The 20,803-nt window shown below is 32.9% G+C and overlaps 1 protein-coding gene and 2 pseudogenes across 3 annotated transcripts; all 3 read right to left on the bottom strand.

The window, feature by feature from the left end:
- Positions 1 to 8,981: 8,981 nt before the first annotated feature.
- LOC146910936 (MATH domain and coiled-coil domain-containing protein At3g58370-like) lies at positions 8,982 to 10,691 on the bottom strand (annotated as a pseudogene). The gene is made up of 3 exons (XR_015018233.1): positions 10,112 to 10,691; positions 9,854 to 10,020; positions 8,982 to 9,603 (listed from the first exon to the last, which is right to left on the bottom strand). The product of XR_015018233.1 is annotated as an MATH domain and coiled-coil domain-containing protein At3g58370-like (transcript).
- A 1,009-nt stretch (positions 10,692 to 11,700) lies between these two features.
- LOC146910937 (MATH domain and coiled-coil domain-containing protein At3g58200-like) lies at positions 11,701 to 15,384 on the bottom strand. Of its 2 annotated transcripts, none has more exons than XM_085726349.1 (4): positions 15,132 to 15,384; positions 14,837 to 14,960; positions 14,541 to 14,701; positions 11,701 to 12,687 (listed from the first exon to the last, which is right to left on the bottom strand). In XM_085726349.1, exons 2-4 carry the CDS (start codon positions 14,956 to 14,958, stop codon positions 11,909 to 11,911), a joined length of 1,062 nt encoding a protein of 353 aa, XP_085582475.1. In that variant the 5' UTR covers positions 14,959 to 14,960; positions 15,132 to 15,384; the 3' UTR covers positions 11,701 to 11,908. The 2 variants fall into 2 exon arrangements, with proteins under 2 accessions (XP_085582475.1, XP_085582474.1); XM_085726348.1 differs by having other exon boundaries at positions 15,057 to 15,292.
- Positions 15,385 to 17,618: 2,234 nt separating this feature from the next.
- Positions 17,619 to 19,764, bottom strand: LOC146910938 (MATH domain and coiled-coil domain-containing protein At2g01790-like; annotated as a pseudogene).
- Positions 19,765 to 20,803: the final 1,039 nt, after the last annotated feature.

The following is a 20,803-nucleotide window of genomic DNA, read 5'->3' on the forward strand; positions in this document are numbered from 1 at the left end:
AATAACATGACATATCAACATAAAGTATTTTTTTACATTTGGGACGGGTTTGGGTATGGGTTCGGGGTGGGTACCTATATACCCGTTACCCGTCCCATACCCGTGTTTTGAAATCGGGGAAAACCCATACCCATACCCAAACCCAGTCAAAACGGGGAAAACCCGTCAAATTGGGTTTGGTTCGGGCGGGTAACCATGGGTATGGGTTTTGTTGCCATGCCTACAAACAGCACTATAAAACCTTCACTGTTCATCACCATTTTCATTCCATTCTTCCTAACTTTCTCTACCAAAACTTCCCTAAACTTCTACTCACGAATTTTTATCATCTTCATCTCCTTTTTCACTTCCTAAACATCATCTACCCATAATCCTATCATCAATTCATCAATCCAATCAAACCACTATCATTCCCAACTTTCCCAAACTTCACAAAACTTCCCTTTCACCATCTTCCTAAACCACAAATGGCCTCAAACCAAAGAAACACCCGCTCAAAGAAAACCACCAACCCAAAACCATCCACAAGCAAATCCAAACGCCCTCGTGCCGCATCCGAACCACCCGAAAACGCCATCCATTTCATCAATGACCTAGCCCAAGAGTTCCATCAATCTATGAAGAGTTTTGAAGTCATAGGGGATAGGAAGTTTGATTTCACAAAGCTTGTGAAATATCCTTTCTTTGAGTCTGAATTACGAAGGAGGGGGTGGACGAGATTGAATGAGATGATCGACGAGGCAAACAATAAAACGGTGATCGTCGAATTCTTTGCAAATGCAAGGGTGTCCGATACACCCTTTCAATCTTTTGTTCGAGGCAAATACATTGATTTCAGCCCGGATGCTCTCAATGCATGGCTGAATGTTCAAGCACCGGAGGAGTGTTGGGTTGAAAAATTGAGGAGGGAGAGATTTGCTATTACGGAGGATACCTTTGATGAGATCATCACCACCATGTGTAGGCCTGGGTCGACTTGGAAAAAGTCCCGGATGCTTACTTATGCGGAGATGCTGCCGGTACCCAAGGCATGGGTGTCTTATGTGGTCCAGACTCTCGAGAGTGCATCTTGCACTTCTGAAATTCCTCTCAAGAGGGTGCTTGCTGCCTATGCCATCATCAAGGAGCACCCTATAGATATTGGCCGCCTCTTGGCCAATAGTCTTCATGATCTAGCAACCGGAAACACCACACAATTGGGGCATGGGAGTCTAATTAATTGGTTGTGTGAGCAACAGTTGGTGCCGGCTTATGACAGTGATCTCAACACAAGCAATATGAAGCCGATCACCGACTCGGTCATGGATGGGTTTGTGAAGAAATATGAGGGCTATATGAAGGAGAGAGAGAGGGAGGCAGCAAGGCAACAACAAATGGAGCAAGGAGGGAGTAGTAGCCAAGGGGGTTATGCTCCTCTTCACCCAAAGCTTGAGGAATTCATGCATGTGCAAGCTAATTGGATGAATGAGACTTCTGACCAGCTATGGGTGAACCGTCCTAGGTTCTCAGCTGCGTTTGCTGCGGAGGCTCAATTGCATATGGGTCCGATTAGTGGGTCTTATGAGAGGTTTGGAGGCTCCCGTGAGCGCATGGAGCAATATTTTACACATCAAGAAGAGTATGGTCTGCGCATGAGGAGGGAAATCACTGATGATTTCAATGCCACCGAGCAAGATCAAGGGGATGGCATCTTTGAAGGATTGAGGACACCGGGGGCTGGACACTCGGATGATGATGTGAACATGGGCTGATCTACTGGTGGATTAGCATTTTCTGCTTTGTATTTTATTTTCAGTTATTTTTCTTTTGATGTATTTTCTTTATTTTCTTTTTAATGTCGAAGTCCATTGAACTTATTTCCCTATTGTAATTGCTCCTGCACTTGTTTATTATTAATGAATTTGTTTTGTTTCATGTGACCTATTCCAGTTTAGTAACAGTTGTTTGATGAAACGGTATTCCAAAAGTTCTAAAGGAGGGGTGACTTGATTCAAAGGCGAAGTGTACGGCGTTGCTAGGTAGTCACATACTCCCAGAAATCTCAGCCATAAGGTTCATTGCCAAATTTGTTTTTCAATTTACTTATATTTAGATTAGTTTTCCATGCAACTACATTTCTAGAACTTGCATTGTTTCTCTATTATTGATTGGTCTTTGTCAATTACACACTGAGGCAAAAGTGCTTGGTCCTGTGAGCCTTTTTGAAGCCTACCCTGTTTTAAATTGTTAAATTTATCCTTTCTTAACCAATTGTGAGCCGGTAGGATTAGAACTTTTTGTTCGGTGACAAACTACATTACAAGCCTAGAGACTTTTAGGATTTGTCCCTTAATGTATTTTCTGAGTTAAGGCATTGTAGTATGTTGCTAAAGATTAAGTTTGGGGTTGCTATTGGAATTTGCAACCAACTAAGTTTGGGGTGGGGGTACTGGAGAATAAGAGAACAAAAATGAAAGAAATATGAAATTGTCATGCAAAATACACACAAAAATGGTGTATTAAAAAAAAAATTGAATGATGAAAAAGGGACAAAACATTGAAAATCCGAGTAACTTCAAACTCGAGAGTCCCTAAATGTTAAAAATATTCTCTAGTACCTTTGCATTGATTGTATTTCCACAAGGTGAATGAATGAAGGATTGAATTTTGTGCTTTAACTTCCGTAGGAATGCCTAACTCAAATTTTGTGTAGCCTACTTATCCAAATATATCCCACCTTTCACCTAAGCCCCGTTATAACCCTAAAGACCTCAAAGGTGTGTAATGATATTGACTTTGATTGATGTTTAGAAACTTTTCAAGCGTATGGTAATATGTAGACCTGCATGTCGACTGGTAGAACCCTATTTCATATTGATGCGTGGAGTTGTGAACTGGTGGATGCGAACAAGTCAAACTAGCTCATCTTTAGCTAGAAGGAGAATGAACTTTTGGGTACTATCGTTTTGTCAGGTAACTGTTATTTTACTGTCGTTTGTCACTGTTGCAAGCAAATTCCTTGAGGACAAGGAATGGTTTAAGTTTGGGGTTGTGATGACATCCTGTCATTACGTAATATTAGGGACTTATTGTGACATTTTGATAGAGTTCTCATGCAATTTATACTGTTCTGGAGTGCAAAAAGCTTAAAATTTGAAGTCTGTTCGAAGGAAATCGCGCCACGCCAATTTCAAGCCGTGCTGCGATTTTTGAAGCAAAATTACACACTTCCTGTAAAGAGGAAATCGCGGCACGCCTATATACATGGCGCGGCGCGATTTTGAATGGTCATGCCCATGACTTCTATAAATACTGCACTCAATCTGAAGAACAAGGGTTACGATTTTGGAGAACGAAAGTGCGATTTTAACACCCAGAAGGCTGCAGCGGAGAGGATTTCATCATCTCTAACCCAGTTTATGTATGTTTTAATTCTTTCATTGATTATGCTATTTGTAAACTCAATTATGAGTAGCTAAATCTCTTAGAGATTAGGTCAGAGATGAACCTATGTAACCCTAATTGATTATATGTTGCTGTGAAACTCTATTGTTTATTAATGAAATTCTAGTCTTTATTCAATTCAATTGTTCTTACTGCTTTTTATATCCTGATCAAATATAAACATGATTTTGTGAGATCGAATGACTACTGACCATAGCGTTCGACTTAGACCTAATTGAATTGTTCTAATAAACATGGTTAGTCTAGGAATGGATAATCGTTTGTTAGTGATATTAGGTTAACGTTCATAAAACCTTCAAGGATTATTAGACCACCTAAGGAATTAGGGGCTGTAGTTTAAGAAGAGGGTCCTAACTCAAGGGATTGATTAGGGCTAATTTGTTAACTATCGTGAAACTAGAAAATCATTAGTAACAATAGGTGCAGTAACCAATTAGGGGAAACATAGAGGATTCGAAGACCTGATCTCATCTCTCTCCATATTTTCTTAATCAAATCTATTTCTTTTATTTGATTTCTTAAAATCAAACCAAATCTACTGCCTAGTGGCAAATTAAAATAAACTTTTATACATCCTATTTTTATAACGCAATTGAATTATTGAAGTTAAAAACAGTCCTCGTGGGATCGATATTTTTACTACTTCGATAGTATTTGGTGTACTTGCCAAACATCTATCAACTACCGTCCAATAAACGTTTGTGCTTCAATTTTTAGCACCGGACACCTTGCGCAAGTTAACTCGCGCACAGCTTATAAGGCGCGTGACTTAAGTCACGCAGAGCTTATATGGTGCGTTAGTTAAGTCACGCAGCGTGACTTAACTAACGCAAGGGCATATTTGGCATGGCTGCAGGGCGCGAGCAATTTGTACTGGGTGAAGAGCAAAATTCCAATTTTAAATCTCAAATTTTCACCACAAGATCGTTCCCTAGGGTTATTTTATGCAAAAAAATGAAAAAGTAATTATAAATGGTACAAAATGGGGGCAGTTGACGCACAACATGAATATTTTTTGTAACAATTATTGGATGTTTTTAATTATGCTCTCACCTCATTGTGGTTTGCCCCCACACAAGTCCACTCGACTAGTCAAACTTAAACAAACCAATATTATTTGTTGAAATATTGATGTTATATATACGTTACCTTGCCTCATGAAAATTAAAATGTTTTACATTAAGAGATATTGTTGTTTCTTTACAGAAAAGATAGAGAAATGGGTTAATGGATTATGGAGGAGGTTCCTAGCTGCAACAAATGAAATATAAAAAAAAATCAACTCTTCATAGCACCACACCTAAAATAAAATAAAAACCAAACCATACTCCCTTCAAATCGTCTTTCAATTTTATGTCTGATCACATAAATAGAAAGTTATATATTTGATAGTACTAAAAAAATCTTACAACTCTTATAAAAACATTAAGATCAATAGAGAACAATTATAATTATTAGATGTGAAAGTGTCTTTAGTTTATGTTAAATTTTTTATAATCTCCAATTATAATTACTTAACAAAATCTATCACTGTCGTTGTTTATCACTTGCCATATGCATAATTTGTTTTGAATTCGGATCAAAATCACATCAATACTTTGGTGTGTGATCAAAATTAGCAGCAACGAATAATCAAGGTATAAACACAGATAAAATGATAAAGAAAAATGAAAAACGCACATTGCGCAACCCTCCTTGGGCATCGAGCAGGAGGCAGAATGTTTTTGTTCTGCATCGCGCAACCCTCTTCAACAATTGTGCATCGCGCGCATTGTGTAGTAAACCAAAGACCACACAAAAAGTTGTCAAGAACAAAAACATTTCTAATAAATAACCATGTCCCCTGGACTCTGCAACCTATCTGAGTGAATCTTGGGAAAGAAGACTCACACGCAGATAAACTCTAGAACAAAATGGATGCGCAGGACTTGGGGAGGCGGAACCGATTAGGGCTCTGTTTGGTAAATATCAGCTATAAGCTAGCTGATAGCTGAAAAGCTAGCTGATAGCTGATGACTGATAGCTGATAGCTTATAGCTGAAAAGCTCACTTATTAAAAATAATGTATTTGGTAAAATTAGTTGTTGAAGTGACTGATTAATATAAAATGACATAAAAGGACATGTTTGTTTATTTATTTTTTTAATAAATTTTAGACATAATTTTTTTACTTTTTCAATTCTTTTTTAAATATTTAAATTCATTTCAAATTAATTTCATCTCTAAAATGATAAATGTGTTTTATGAATTCAATTAATATTTTGTGTTTAACTAAAATGACTTCACTATTTATTGTAGATTTTGTTTAAAATTATACTTATGTTATATGAATTAAAAGCAACGTAGAAAGAAAAAAAGTGAACAAAGATAATATATAAAAAAAAAAAAAAAAAACTACAACATGAGTGGTGCATATGGATAGTGCAAGGGGCTGGTTGCCCAAAATATAAGATTCTAAGAACGACATTTTGAACCATCTGAAAAAATAAATAAAAAAATTCAAATAGAAAGCAACATGAGACCGTATAAAAAATAAAATAAAAAATAACCTAAGAACCATATTTCCAACCAAATAATAAATAAAAATTCAAATAGAAAGCAATTTATAAGGCAACCGTAAAAAAACATTAACACAACGTGGGAAGTTTTTTCTTTATCGTGGGTAGTTTTTTTAAGTGAAAAATAATATTAAAGGGTATAAATGGAAGAAAATGTGAAAAGCTATCAGCTATAAGCTAAAAAGCTACTTGAAATAGCTTCTCAAAAAAAGTTATAAGCTCGTGAGAAAAGCTTGTTACCAAACACATCACGTTTTCATCCAACAAGCTTATAAGCTAGTCCAACAAGCTATAAGCTAGCTTTTTTGTGTTACCAAACACAGCCTAGGTCAAAAAAGATTGAGGCAGATGAGTATTCCGCGGAACCCCAACAAAAAGATTCCTTTTAGTCAAGGGGCGGGCGTTGCATTCACATACACAGATCACCGACACATGTAGTATATAATTGAATGGGAGTTTTAAAATTTAAAAAACAAATGTTTGGTGTCGTACGGTGTCGGACACAAGTGATAAACAACAAATTTGGGTTGAAGAGTTCACAAAAAGCATTTGGAAAACAGGCAACATATGGTAGAAACTACGAAAATAGAGACAATAAAACAGATGAAAAAGCATAAATAATGATGATCGTTAACTCGAGAAAAAAGAAACATGGTAGAAACCCAATATATGAGCACATAGAAATAAAACTGAAAAACCATAAGATAAATATAAAACAATTAGGGTTGATTTTTGTGTGTGGAGCAAGCGGAAATAATTAGAACTAGACTTTTGACCCGTGCGTCGCACGGGTTTTCTCGACTATAATAGAGACCAATAAATAATTTTTAACCCGCAAGATCATTGATATGGTAGAAAATATTTTCTTCAAAAAAAAAGGCAAGATGATAGGAATGAAATTGGTGTGCAATGCATTTTTTTAGATGAAATTTGTTAGGTTAAATAATTGCAAACATAATAAAGCAAATGAGCGGGAAAAAATTAGGTTAAGTTGCTGCAGACGTAACAAAATTAATAAATAAGGATTAGCAGTAGAGCGACCTAGCTACTCCCGAGACCGGCACCACTTAAAAAAAAAATAGTTTGTTACGATCTTCTATTCTCTAAAAGTCTATCAAAAATACAATATATTTTTTTTTACAAAATCAAAAATACAATCTTATTCCTCTTACTTTTTTGACACGTCATTAAAATTATATATTTTGTGTATTCTGCTTCAACTTCCTTCTATTTTTTCTCTCTTGAAAACAAATTAAAACAGTGTAACTCGATAAAACACATTAACAAGAACAAACAAACTTAATCTAATCTTAATCAAAACAAATTTTTCTATAATTCAACTTCTAAATATCTAAAGAGTTATAAGGAAATGGGACCTAGCTGAGTTCCGAGGAAGAGGCACAACAATTTCATAAAATAAAAAAAAAACACCGTTCATAATTTTCAAACGTTAGCGCAATAAAAAGAGCGGAAAGACGGGCACGTGAGTGCCCTTCTTTCGCTAGTATATTTAAAGAAAATAACCTCTTTCATCTCTTTTGGACTGACTTTTTCTCTTTCCAAAAATACCCTCAATTTTCAATACAAATAACACATGTAACAAAAATATAATAAATTTAAATATTTAAAAAATATAACAAACACAATATTTTTTTTAATTGCATAACAAACACGATATGAATATATATATATATATATATATATATATATATATATATGACTGTTTTTTTTCCTTTATCATTTTAAAAAGTGTGACAAACTAGATAAGTATATTTATACTTATTTTTTTATTATACCCTTAAACAAGTTTTTCTATAATAAAGATTGTTGTTGGTGTCATTAAAAAACAAAATTTAAATTATATTTTTGGTGTTATTGAGATAGATAATCATGGTTAGTTTGATTTGTTATAACTTGAAAGCAACAAACATTTATATTTTAAGTTTTAATCAAAATTAAAATTTCATAAAAAAAACATTGTTCACGGAAAGTGCCAGTCTTTTCGCTTAGATAATAGAACGGAAAACTAGAAAACACAACAATTATAATACGTACCGGTTAAAGTCCAGGCAATAATCTCATGAACCCCTACAGAGTGGTCATTTCTTGCAAAATCTAATTGATTTGGTTTAAACAAATTTTTATTTTTTGAAACATGATTTGGTTTAAACAATTGTCAAACATAACTTTTTCACTACTTTACCATAATTAGAAAAACCTGACTGATCAAGATACTAATTAGGAGCCCGACTTTGCCGGAAAAACCCCATTCGCGCCACCTTGCCAAAACCAACTTTCCTTCATGGAATGACAGAGAAGCAAAATATATAGAAGTCTGGAAGGCGGAAGCAGTGCACCTTCCCAAACAAATAGGGTCCTCTTCCCCCTTAAGCTACCACACCCATACCAAATCAACCCAACTCCCAAGATGGACAACAAAATCATGTTTTTGTTCTGAGACAGAATATAGTCTAGGAAACACATGACAGAATGGGGAAGAACCAACCAAACATCATGCCAATAGAGAAATGTAGCCCCACCCCCAATCTTTCTCCAAGAAGTAATCCAAAAATGAGTCCCTATGTACATTCAAAAGACATCAGGAAATAGAGAATACTGCCCAGAGAAGTAATTAAACATTGAGCGTTTGAATCAAATGAAAGAGTTTTGAATTGGAGCTAGAAGGATGTTCATGAATCGATTCAGTCTAGTAACTGTACTCAACATGTTTTTATAGCACTTAACATGTCACTAATAAGGAGTGAATTTCTTTTACAAAAACAACACATAACTCAATTATAACGTGTTTGCCAACTGCTGGTTTTCTGTTTGTTACCAATTCCAATTACAAGATTCATCTTTGCCATAGTTTATTCGCCAATATGACCTGTGAATGGGAGTTCTTTTTTATTCAGGTAAAGTTACCATTCATATACATTAGCCACTCCACATAATCCAATATTAATTACGTTCAGTAAATGACTAATGAATATTAACAATGTGTCATAACTCATTAACATAGATTTAATATGCTATACAGAGAACAGTTTTTAAGCAAGGAAATGGTTTAACTATTCACAACATTCACGCTTTATAAGTTCATAGGGAAGTGATGTTTTCTAGTCTTAAGGAAATAAATAACTCTACCCAATGCGGCGAATGCCAAATCAGTAAACTTGCAACCTGTCTTCGATTGTTGAGAACGTATTTCCTCTAATTGTCCTACACTACTGAAATCCATAAGTTCTCCAACTGAGGGTGAGAACAACTCTACATCAGTATGGTTAATAGGTTCAACGCAAACTAATGGAGAAACTGGTGAATGAGTTTCCAAAATTGGGTCTTGACCTTCTGGTTCTTGCCTTGGTACTTCCACCTCGGTAAGCCCGGTTTGACTTCCATATGTCCCCGAAACAGTTAAGCTAGCTTCTTGATTTACTTGCTTCTCATGTCGTGACTCACAAAGAAAAACTTTTGCCCCGACAATATAAGCATCCTTCACAATAAAACCCTGGTTTGGATCATCAAGCGCATCTAAATGCAAGAATCTTGGAATGAAACCCCTGGGTATTATCATTTGCATGAAATATGTAATGATATTCTGGCAAATTCATGTATGAAGAGTCAATTTAGTTGCATAATAAAAATTAACGTATAAAGAAATGTAAACTCAATTAAAGCACCCCTCTAAGAAATTGCCACGACAAAATTTCCATCTCCGTTTAACACAATAAAATAATGTAGTCCAGGACAAAAAATGAGATAAGAAACTACAAAATAGATATAAAAACTGGGCTAATTGAGGTCAATTCAGCTAAACCTTTTAATTGAGGTCTATAAAAAAAATATACCACTTCCATATGTGATTGTCATGTTGGAATTGAACTGATTGAATACAAACAACGTAAATTTGACGTCTCTGCTCCATCCCTTAGACATATTGGCAGTTTGCATGGCCTCCAAATAAATTGATAAGCTGTTGTATTTATCGTTCCCTTTCGGAAACAGAATAACCCTCCTAAGCCAAAACCAAATCAGATCAAAACACAAAAATATAATAAATAAATCGAGTATCCAACAGAGGGAATTCATTCATCCAAATAATGTACCATGGATAGCCGCCATGGACAAAAGGCTCAGAATATATCTTCTCAGAAGTCAAGTGAGAGAAGTTTTCAATCTTCCATGTGAAATTCTCAAATATCTCAACATTTTTTTCTTCTTGATGCTCCATTTCTACAACTACAAGAACAAAGATTTATTTAAAAGAAATTGATTGTTACCCTTGATAGAACAACAAATGTGGAAGTTCATAAAAAGTATTTGGAAAACAAATGGAAAAAAAAAAAAAAAAACTTCCTTAAAAAAAATGGAAAAAAAAAAACTGTGAAGTTAAAAATAGATCAACAAATTAAAGACAGTGAAGGACTATGAAGATCAAAATGCGTAAATAAAGTTCTCAGGGGAAGACGCAACTTAGAAATAGAGAGTAGACATAAAATTATCTTTGCCAATTACGGAGAATTAATATCATTATCATAAATATTCTCAAAAAAATATCACTCTCATTCTCAACAAATGATCTAAGATAGACATCTACGATTTTTAATAAAAAAGGGGAACATATTCCTCTTATTATAAAAAAAAAAAAAAATTTGATAATAATAAAAAGTGAAGAAAAAAATTAGAGTTCACCTTAAAACCGAGTTCATATTAGACAATCTCAACAAAATATAAATTTTTGATTAGTGTAGATAATATTAAATAGATTTAGAGGGGTTGTATATCTCAAGAGGTTTGAGTTAAGGGATTAAAGGTGTTAAAGGTTTAGGATCGAAGTTGACCAGAAAAAAAAATTAACATAACAATTAACACATTAATATTTTTCATTTAAAAAATATATATTTTATGTTTGTCAATCTTAATTGTCATATCTTGAGTCCAGAGTAAACAACGACAGAGAAATAGAAAGAGATGTAAACCATTAAATTCAAACGGGGTGGTTAAAATGGATGAGGGCTCCGTTTTATGTGCGACTAAAAAACCACTAAATCTTAAGGAGAAATTTCATCTGACAATTGTGAAACCAACGATGTTGTTGAGACAAAGTGTTTGGAACTAAAAACTAACACGAGAATAAATTAAGCGTAATAGAGATGACTGAGTTGTGTTGGATGTGTGGTATGATTAGAAATGGCATCATTAAAGAGAGAGTGAGAGTAACATCTTTTGTAGAAAATATGGTGGAGATTCGGTTTAGGTGGTTGGGACATGTAGAGAAAAGATATGTAGATTATGTAGTAAGAAAAACAGATCTTATGAAGTGTAATCAAATCACTAGAGACTAAGGAAGACCTAGAAAAAAAATCCGATAAATCCCTGAACAGAGTGGTTAATTTTAACATAATCTAATTGTCTAACTTTTTTTTGCAACTACATAATCTAATTGATTAATATATCTTACTAAATGTTTGGGTTAATTAATAATCTTACACATTAGATAACTTCCACAAACATTGTTACAGAGATGAGACCAATTAGGTGTTTTATGATCATACAGAGTGATCACAACTTCAAATGCAACTGATAACATGAAGGAAAAAGTGCATCCAAATTCATTCACAGTGAAACACTAGATTCATCAAAAACACCTTTTTTTGAGAAGCAAAAATTTATATTATGGAAGGTATACAAGAAGTATTCCGAAACCGAATATCAGTCTATTGATTTTCTGCTTGTTGCCAATTCCAATTACAAGATTCCTCTTTGCCATAGTTTAATCGCCTATAGGACCTGCAATTGGGAGTTCTTTTTTATACAAGTAACTTACCATTCAATGGATATTGTTTGCAATATTAAACTTTCAAGACATGAAAAATAAAATCAATACATATTTAGCTATAGGTCTATGGCTTCCAACTCCCACATCCTAATTCAGAATTTAAATCTATTTCTTTGAAGCCTTTTGCTTTCAACAAGCGTCTTTCTATGTCAAGATTTACTTCAGCAGCAAGCAACTTTGCCTTTAGCCTCTCCGTTTCAAGAACTAGCGTTACCACATTCTCCTTCAACTTTTCAACCTCCAAAGCTTTCTCCACATAACTTTTCATTCCTAATGCAGATTGAACATGAGGCTCTAGCCAAGTGACATCAAATCTAAATTTCTTAAGTTCATCCCATAAAACTTGAAGATCCTTACAAGCATGGTCATTCATATCTTTCACCTTTTTAGTCTTAAAGAAATAAAAAACCCTCCCTAATGCAGCAAATGCCAAATCGGTAATCACGCGACTCTTCTTCGGCTGAGACTCAATAAGTGAAGGATTATATATTTCCTCTAATTGTTCTACACTACTGAAATCCATAATTTTTTCCATTGAGGGTGAGAACAACCCTGTGTCAGTAGGTTTAGTGCAAACTAGTGTAGAAACTGGTGAAATAGTTTCCATATTTGGGACTTCCAATTCCATATGCACATTTTGACTTTCAGATGTTAGGAAAACAGCTAAGTTCGCTTCTTGATTCACTTTGTTCTCATGTGTTACCTTACAAACTGAAACCTCAGCTCCAACAATACAAACATCCTTCACGATAAAACCGTTGTTAGGATCATGAAGCTGAGCTAAACTCGTGAAAGTATGGAAACCCCAGTTCTTCTGACTTGCATTGAGCTCATGGTTAGTTTCTGGTAAATTGATGTATGAAGAATCAATTTAGTTACATAAAAAAGAATTTATGCCTAATACTGTAATCAAATCAACACATGAAAGCAATTTTTAAGTAAGATAGTCATAAAAGATATCTTAAAACGAGATATGGAAACATGGTTGCATGAGAGCAGTGATAGATTAGATGCAAACCTTAATCATAGTCCTTTAATTTAATCTAAAGCTTCAGACAAAATATTTATTTGTTTTTTTAGATAAAAATGTCATTTATTTTTCTAAACGATAAAATGGTGGGGCCATAACCATTAGTGATTTTTCATCTAAAAACATGAAAATTGACATTCGTTTAAGATGGAATTTGTTGGCATGTCTTTCCTTTCATGGTCCAATTCACATCTCATTAAAATGAAACCAGAATCCTTTCATTCGTAGAATACTAGTCAAAATGACATCCAAATTCTAAATTATAAAGTAAAAATGACAATTTAATTAAAAAATAAAAACATTATGACAAAATACATTCTAAATTATAGTGTAAAAATGACAGTATAATTAAAAAATGAAAACATTATGACAAAATACATTTCAAAAGAAGGTCAATATAATTTATATATTTTACGATTTTAGGAGGAAAAATAATAAAGGTCCAATTTTGCCGTCGTTAAAAAGATAAAGTATAGTTGTTATCTAGAAAAGGAAATCGATTTAAAATTGTAAATTAAGTTAAAAGATCACTAGAAAAGTTTTGTCTAGATTATATAATATTACCACTTTTTGTCAAGTAGTCTAGTAGTTAGAATTCTCTCTTCTACAATTTTAGCGACAATACTAATATTAAATTTATAAATCTCTTTGTCCAACAATGTAATTCACTTTAGTAAATAACACACAAATTCAGAGAAACAAGAGTAAATTTCAAAAACGATATATAGTTAGATAAATTTTATTAGGCAAAATTACATTTTTAGTCCCTTAACTTAATTTCAGATAACAGTTTGGTCCTTTATCTTTTTTTCATTTTAATTTGGTCCTTTTTGTCAATTTTTATATACATTTTCAAACTTCAAATTTAATATTCTTATGCAATCATAGACAAGGATCATAATTTTGAAGACTGAAAGACCATAAGAAAATAAAATCATGAATTTTAAGCTTAAAAATTCATATGAAAATGGATCAAAAGGACAAAATTGAAATGAAAAAAAGATAAAGGACTAAACTGTTACCTAAAATAAAGTTAAGGGACTAAAAGTGTAATTTTGCCATTTTATTAATATCTTGTTGCATAATTGGGTAGTGTCAAGTGAGCCTAAATTCCACCACCACTCCAATCCTTGAAAGGAAAATTGGATCATATGCATTTCCCTACTACCAAGGGTCAGAGAGTCCATGAATGAATGAAACGACAAAATAAAATAAAGAAGCAAATAATACTTTCCTACCTCTCAAAAGAAAATATATACTTTCGTAGTTTTTTTAGTTATCGTTTTTTTTTCTTTTTTAAGTAGCTTAGTGGTTAGAATTCGTTTTTTCCAAGGTGAATAAGTGGGGTGTTCTGGCTTCGAACTCCAGCCCCTGCATATAATCATGTACCGTGTTCGTTTGTGTAAAACAATTTAAATTGACAGCACATCAAAATGTTTCTAATGACCTGTCATGATTGGTTGATAAAGTAAAAAAAAACTCTTCACACTAACATTGTATATAAATTAAATTATTATATTCTTCAAAAAAAAATATTATTTTAAACTTTAAAAATTATGGATGTACCACTAACATTGTATGACATGTCATGATTGGTTTCATTTGCATATACCACATGCATATTTGAAACACAAAATTTCTACCGTCAAAAGGGATAGAGTTCTACCTCGTGTGATTGTCATGTTGGCATTGATCTGATTGAATACAAGCAGTTTAAATTTCACATCTCTGCTCCATCCCTTAAACATATTGGCAGTTTGCATAGCTTCCAAATATATTGATAAACTGTTGTTTACATCGTTCCCTTTTGGAAACATAAGAATCCTCCTAAACCAAAACCAAAACCAAATCAGATCAAAATACAAAAATGTAATAAATGGTATCAAAGATCAACATATCCTATAAATTTTTCATAAAAAAGAAAATATATATCCAAAATTTCTAAGTGATTCGGATTCATACCATGGATATCCGCCGAGGACAAAAGAATCGGAGTAAAGCTCATTAGTGTTCAAACGAGAGAAGTTCTCAATCTTCCATGTAAATTTCTCAAATATCTCATCCTTCATTTCTTGATGCTCCATTTCTACAAATGGGAAAAATATGCAGTTAAAATTAACAAAAATAGACACAGTAAAACACTATCTTTATATTTTTGTTGAATAGTAAAACAGTATCTTACACTATAATTAACGACACAGTAGAGCCCGTACCCGTCACACATAAAAAGAATTAACCATAAGATCAAGATATGTACCGGCAGTGCTGCACAACTACTTATATATAAATATAAATAAATATATATATAAGTATTGGCTTGGGTTTTGGGAGTGTGCTCCTCCGCAAGGTCTCACGTTCGATTCTCTCCGGTGCCAATTTGGGTGGGCTATTTAGCTTCTTCAAAAAAAAAAAGTATATTAGAGATAGTTTTTCTGTTAGCTAAAAAAGAAGCAGCAGAAGAGGTAAGATTACGTTACAAGGCACAACTTTAAAAAAAGAGTATACATGATTGGTTACCGATACTAATAATTTATCGAACCTTTTAATTCAGGCCCGGCCTTGGGGGAGTGCAACGTGCTCAACTAGGTCGGGCCTCCAAATGCTACGGGACTCAAACAAAAAATTAAGTCTAATACCAACCCCCCACTTAAATAAAAAAATATATGTTATATCATTTTCTTTCTTATGCACACGTTTGAGTTTTTTTTTTAGACTCTAGTTCTCCTTTTTGTACATAAATCTGATCCTATCAAACCACCCATAATTTGTATAATCACTTAATCAGTCAATTTGGAAAGCTATTTCATTGAAAGAATCACAACAATCATTTTTTTCTTCGCATAAACCATTCGTTTTACCCTTTTCCACAACAGAGGAGTGACAAATCCAAACGACACCGTTAGATAAATTTCACCTCTTTCACTTAATTTTTTTTAATTCCTTTCATATTTAGAAGTTCTTCTGATTCTTATTTTTTTTTAATGAAGTTTAGCTACAAAAAAAATTACGTTTTATTTTACTATGGGCCTATTTTAAAAAGAGAGTCGAGCCTCCTATTTCATTGAGACGGCCCTGTTTTAATTTAATTACTGCATTTATTTATTTTACTTTTGTTTTTTATGACTAGTGACTAGATGGAAACTCATGAATCTCTTCAGTTTTGTAAATAACATGTTTGATTTACAAAAGAGTCGCTTCAAACTACTGAACAATTTTTTGTCATGTGCGAACGATAAACAAAACAAACAAAATAACGTGAAATTTACTACCTTTTACCTTATGTGAATATGAAATCGTTTTTGAATGTAAATATTATAATGGATCTCACCTAAAGTGGTGAGACTTACATGAATTTCATCTAATAGAAGAATAAATGTAAGAGAGGATGTTAAAAAGAGAGTGCTAGTAACATTTCTCTTCTATAAATAAGTAACAAAACTAAATGAAATGGTTGACACCTACGTCATGATGTACTCATTCAAATCCCAACCACTTAAGAACGAGGGATTACTCTTTGATTTTCGACATAAATGCCGTTGCCCCGATTATACGACAAAGAGGTTTTCTCTGGGGGATCCATTATCACCATACTTATCTACCATCTGTGTTTAAGGTCCTTCAACTCTATTAAAAAGGCAGAGGCATACATGGTGCCAAATTTTTTGTATGAATGCCTCTATTATCTCTCATCTTTTATTTGCAAATGATTGTTTTCTCTTTTATGGAGCACAAGAGGGTGAAACACGAACGACGCAGAACATTTAAAATTTTGAACACGCATAGGCAAATCAATTAATTTCCAGAAATCTGAAATTTATTGCACGGAATGTCACTTTTCATTGTCTGAAATTTATTTCCAGACAATGCATAATACAATTAACTTGTTTAATACAGGCCTCTCCAAACAAAAGAAGGTCATTGGCAAAAAGAAGATAGGGTATTTGACGACCTTACCTACCTATTTGCATGGGTTTCCAATATTGAGCCAACACTTGATCAACTATAATTTGAGACAACCGATCCATTAATACAATTTTAAAAGTGGGAGAGGTAATACACAATGTTGAATAATTTTTAATAAGGTATGGAGGAAACTACCACTATTTAAGACAATTTTCACCAAAATTCCAATTATGACGATCATACACTTTTTCAAAATCAATTTTAATGGACATATATTCTAGTTAAAGAGTGAAACATTTTTTGAGCAAATATATTGTTATGGTGAGTGGTGTGCTAAGGGACACTTGTTAAAGAATTATAAAAAGAAATATATCTTGAAATTTGTGTATTTCAGGGGTACTAGTTAGTATGACCCTGATCGGTTTCTTGACCAAAAATAATAAAAACAAAGGCTATGTTGGTTAAAATCAACGAATGAGAGAAGTTGAATAACTATGATTTCTTACTTGAAAAGAAAGAATAAGCAAAATTGAAAGAGAAATTTATTATACATATTATCGTAGATATAAGATGCAATGGAGAACATTTGTCATCTACTTATTTACCTTTTGTGTTGTCATTTATTTATTTTCTAACACAGATACCACACAAAATAAAGTATCCATCATTGCAAAAACATAAAATAAGGTATGTTATGTAAAAGAGCTAGGTCAGAAAACACATTTTCATAAAATACTTTTAAAGATGAATCTTTCAAGACATCGAAATCAATCCAGTTTAGAAAGAAAAGGAAAGAAAAAAAAAAAAAGACAGTGAAATAAAACAAAATTTAGCTATAGATCTATGGTCTCCAAGTCTCACTCCAATTTAGAATCTAAATTTATTTCTTTGAAGCCTTTCCCTTTCAATATGTCTCTTTCCACATCACGATCAACCTCAACAACATCCAACTTTGTCTTTACCCTCTCCATTTCAAGCTCTAGAGCTACCATATACTCCTTCAACTTTTCAGCCTCCAGAGCCTTCTCCACATAGCTTCTCGTTGCTAAAGAAGATTGAACAGTGGGCTCTAGCCAAGCCGCATCAAATTTATTAAATTTCTTGAGTTCATCCCATAAAGCTTGAAGATCCTTACAAGCTTGTTCATTCATGTCTTTCACTTTTTTAGTCTTAAGAAAATACATAACTCTCCCCAATGCCAACTCTGCATCAGCTTGTTCATTGCAAACCTCCACTTCCATGTTGCTTGTTTCACATCCACCTGTCACTGATGTAGTTAATTTAAGAGCTTGATTTAGTGGTTTCTCGTTTGTTGACTTACGAACAAAAACTTCTACACCAACGATACAAGCATCCTTCACAATAAATCCTCTTTCAGGATTCTTAAGCTCAGATAATGCTATGATAGAGGAAAATCCCCAGGCCTCCTCATTTGCATTGAACTCGTGATCAGATTCTGGCAAAAGCATGTATCAAGAGTGGGTTTAGTTGTGTGAAAAGGAAAATGAGACATATTGAAAGGTCAATGTTTAACAGAATAAAATACTAAAATACATAAAGCATGAAGAAAAGAAAAAAAACAGCGAACTTTGGAATGGGAGAAGATTCTCTCGTGTGAAAGTATCTACGGTTTTCTCCGGTCAAAGATCAAAATCATTACATATATTACTCCCTCCGTCTCTAAATTATAGTCGTTTAAGGTTTGTGCACGATTATTAAAGAAATGATTAATTGTGTTGATTTCAATGGTAAAATTAATATCATTTACTAAAATACTCTTATTAATTGTAGTTAGTGGAGTAGTTAAGTTGTTTGAAATTCAATAAATAAGGGTATAATAATGGAAAAAAGTAATAAATGTTGCATTGATATTCTAAAGTGACAATTATTTTGAGAAAAAGAAAAAATGGTAAAAAGACAATTATTGTGAGACGGAGGGAGTATCTCTCTTAATTATACTCCCTCTGTTTCAAAATACATGTCCAAGTCAACCACTTCACATATACCAATGTACAATTTTGACCGTTAATATCTTTAATTATCTAAAGTAAAAAATTATAAAAATTTAATATTTAGAAAATATTTGTCGAGACAAATCAAACAACATCTTACATGCTAATATTTGTATTTATACATTAGTTAAAAAAGTATGGTTAAAGTAAGTCAAGTGAATAGTGCACATTGCAAAAATTGGACATGTATTTTGAAACGGAGGGAGTAACATTTAATTGCTCATGTGTATTTATTATTCAGTGGTTAGGATTTCACTGGACCCTCCGGTCACTAGAGAGAATCCATTCCCCTTTAAAATCCATTTGCACGAAGGGAAGAGAAAAAACACCTTTTGTGACTGTTCTGTCTATATTGAGCTGATTGAAAACAGCGAACTTCAGCTCCACATCTCTGCTCCATCCCCTAGACATGTTAGCGGTTTGCATAGCCTCCAAATAAATAGATAAGTGGTTGGCTGCATTTTTGGTCCCCTTTGGAAACAGACACACCCTCCTAAAGCAAAACCAAATCAGATTAAAACACAAATGCAATAAATTGTGTCAAAGAGTGTACCCCTTCGTTTCAAAATACATCATGCACTATTCATATAACTTACTTTGACTGAATATAAATGTCATGTAAGATGTTGTTCGATTTGTCTCGATAAATATATTCATATAACTTACTTTGACTGAATATAAATGTCATGTAAGATGTTGTTCGATTTGTCTCGATAAATATTTTCAAAATATTAAACTTTTATAATTTTTTACTATATATAATTGAAGATATCAACATTTAAAGTTGTGTATTGACATGTGAAGTGATTTACTGCAACATGTATTTACAATCATTCAAATGCCTTACCATGGATAGCCGCAAAGAACGAAAGGCTCAGATTGTATCTCCTTGGCTTTGCCTTGCAAGCGGGAGAAATTCTCAATCTTCCAGATAAATTTCTCAAAATTCTGAACACTTGATTCTTGGTAATTCATTTCTACAAACTTTACAAGAATAAAAAAATTAAAAACCCAAAATGATTACTCTCTCCAGTCCTATTTATAAGAAAACTTTTAAAAAAAATAATAATAATTGGTCATATTTATAAGAAAAAGTCACAACTTACTTTCAAAGACATTCAAAAAATAAGTATAGGTATATATATAAAAACATTCAAAAAGTTTTTTGACTACCATTTGTTTTTTGACTACATTAAAAAAAACATTCAAAAAGTTACAACAATTAATGATTGTATTGATGTTGATGATTTTTTGTTTTTCTTCTTATAATAAGGTCCGGAGAAAGTATTATTTAACTTAAATTTATTATTATTAACCGTGAAAAATAACAAATATGAGTTGAAGAGTTCATAAAAAGCATTTGAAGAACAAATAGAGAAAATGCAACTTAAAATCACCAAAAATAGAGATAGTAGTAAAACACTATGAAAATGAAAATGCATAACTAAAATTGATCATTTAATAACTGTAGAAACCAAAAACCCTTACCAACATAATAGAAAGATTGATAATTTAGTAACTAAATTAATGGATTTTACATAATAAAAAGAGTGATATTTAAGAATTATATTGTCAGATTTTATATAATAGAAAGAGTGATATTTAGAAAATAAATTGAATTTATTTGATTTTTATCCATACAAAAAAAAAAATTGACCGTTAGCCATCAGAGTTTGGTTGGATAAAGTTATCTTTGATAACTAATCATAAATGTGGGCAGGAGAGTTCATAATAAGCATGTAAAAGCAAATTGAAAAAAAAATGCAATGCTAACTTAAAATTGTTCAAGCTCAAGTGATCGGGAGTGATTTGATTCAAGTGGTTAAAAATCTCCAACATAAGACAAATCATTCTAAAGAATCCAAGTTCGAGTTTGATTCATGAGTGGTACCATACTTGCCGCCTGGCCGAACTATGTATTACAAAGGTCCTTTTTTTTTATGTCAAATGTTAGTATATTAAATGTTATGTTCTTGCATTCTAACCCTAAACCTTCTCTCAAAAAAAAAAACCC

This window comes from Medicago sativa, chromosome 7 (genome assembly GCF_051527215.1).
Source record: "Medicago sativa cultivar Bolivia chromosome 7, Bolivia_mono, whole genome shotgun sequence".
Classification (NCBI taxonomy): domain Eukaryota; kingdom Viridiplantae; phylum Streptophyta; class Magnoliopsida; order Fabales; family Fabaceae; genus Medicago; species Medicago sativa.

What these genes read in the sequence shown, in the direction of transcription:
- LOC146910937 (XM_085726349.1), bottom strand. Translation starts at nt 14,958, where the DNA reads ATGGAGCATCAAGAAATGAAGGATGAGATATTTGAGAAATTTACATGG. An exon ending in GTCCTCGGCGGATATCCATG is followed by an intron (nt 14,702 to 14,836) that starts GTATGAATCCGA and finishes GTTTTGGTTTAG; the next exon opens with GAGGATTCTTATGTTTCCAA. An exon ending in CAACATGACAATCACACGAG is followed by an intron (nt 12,688 to 14,540) that starts GTAGAACTCTAT and finishes TCAATTTACCAG; the next exon opens with AAACTAACCATGAGCTCAAT.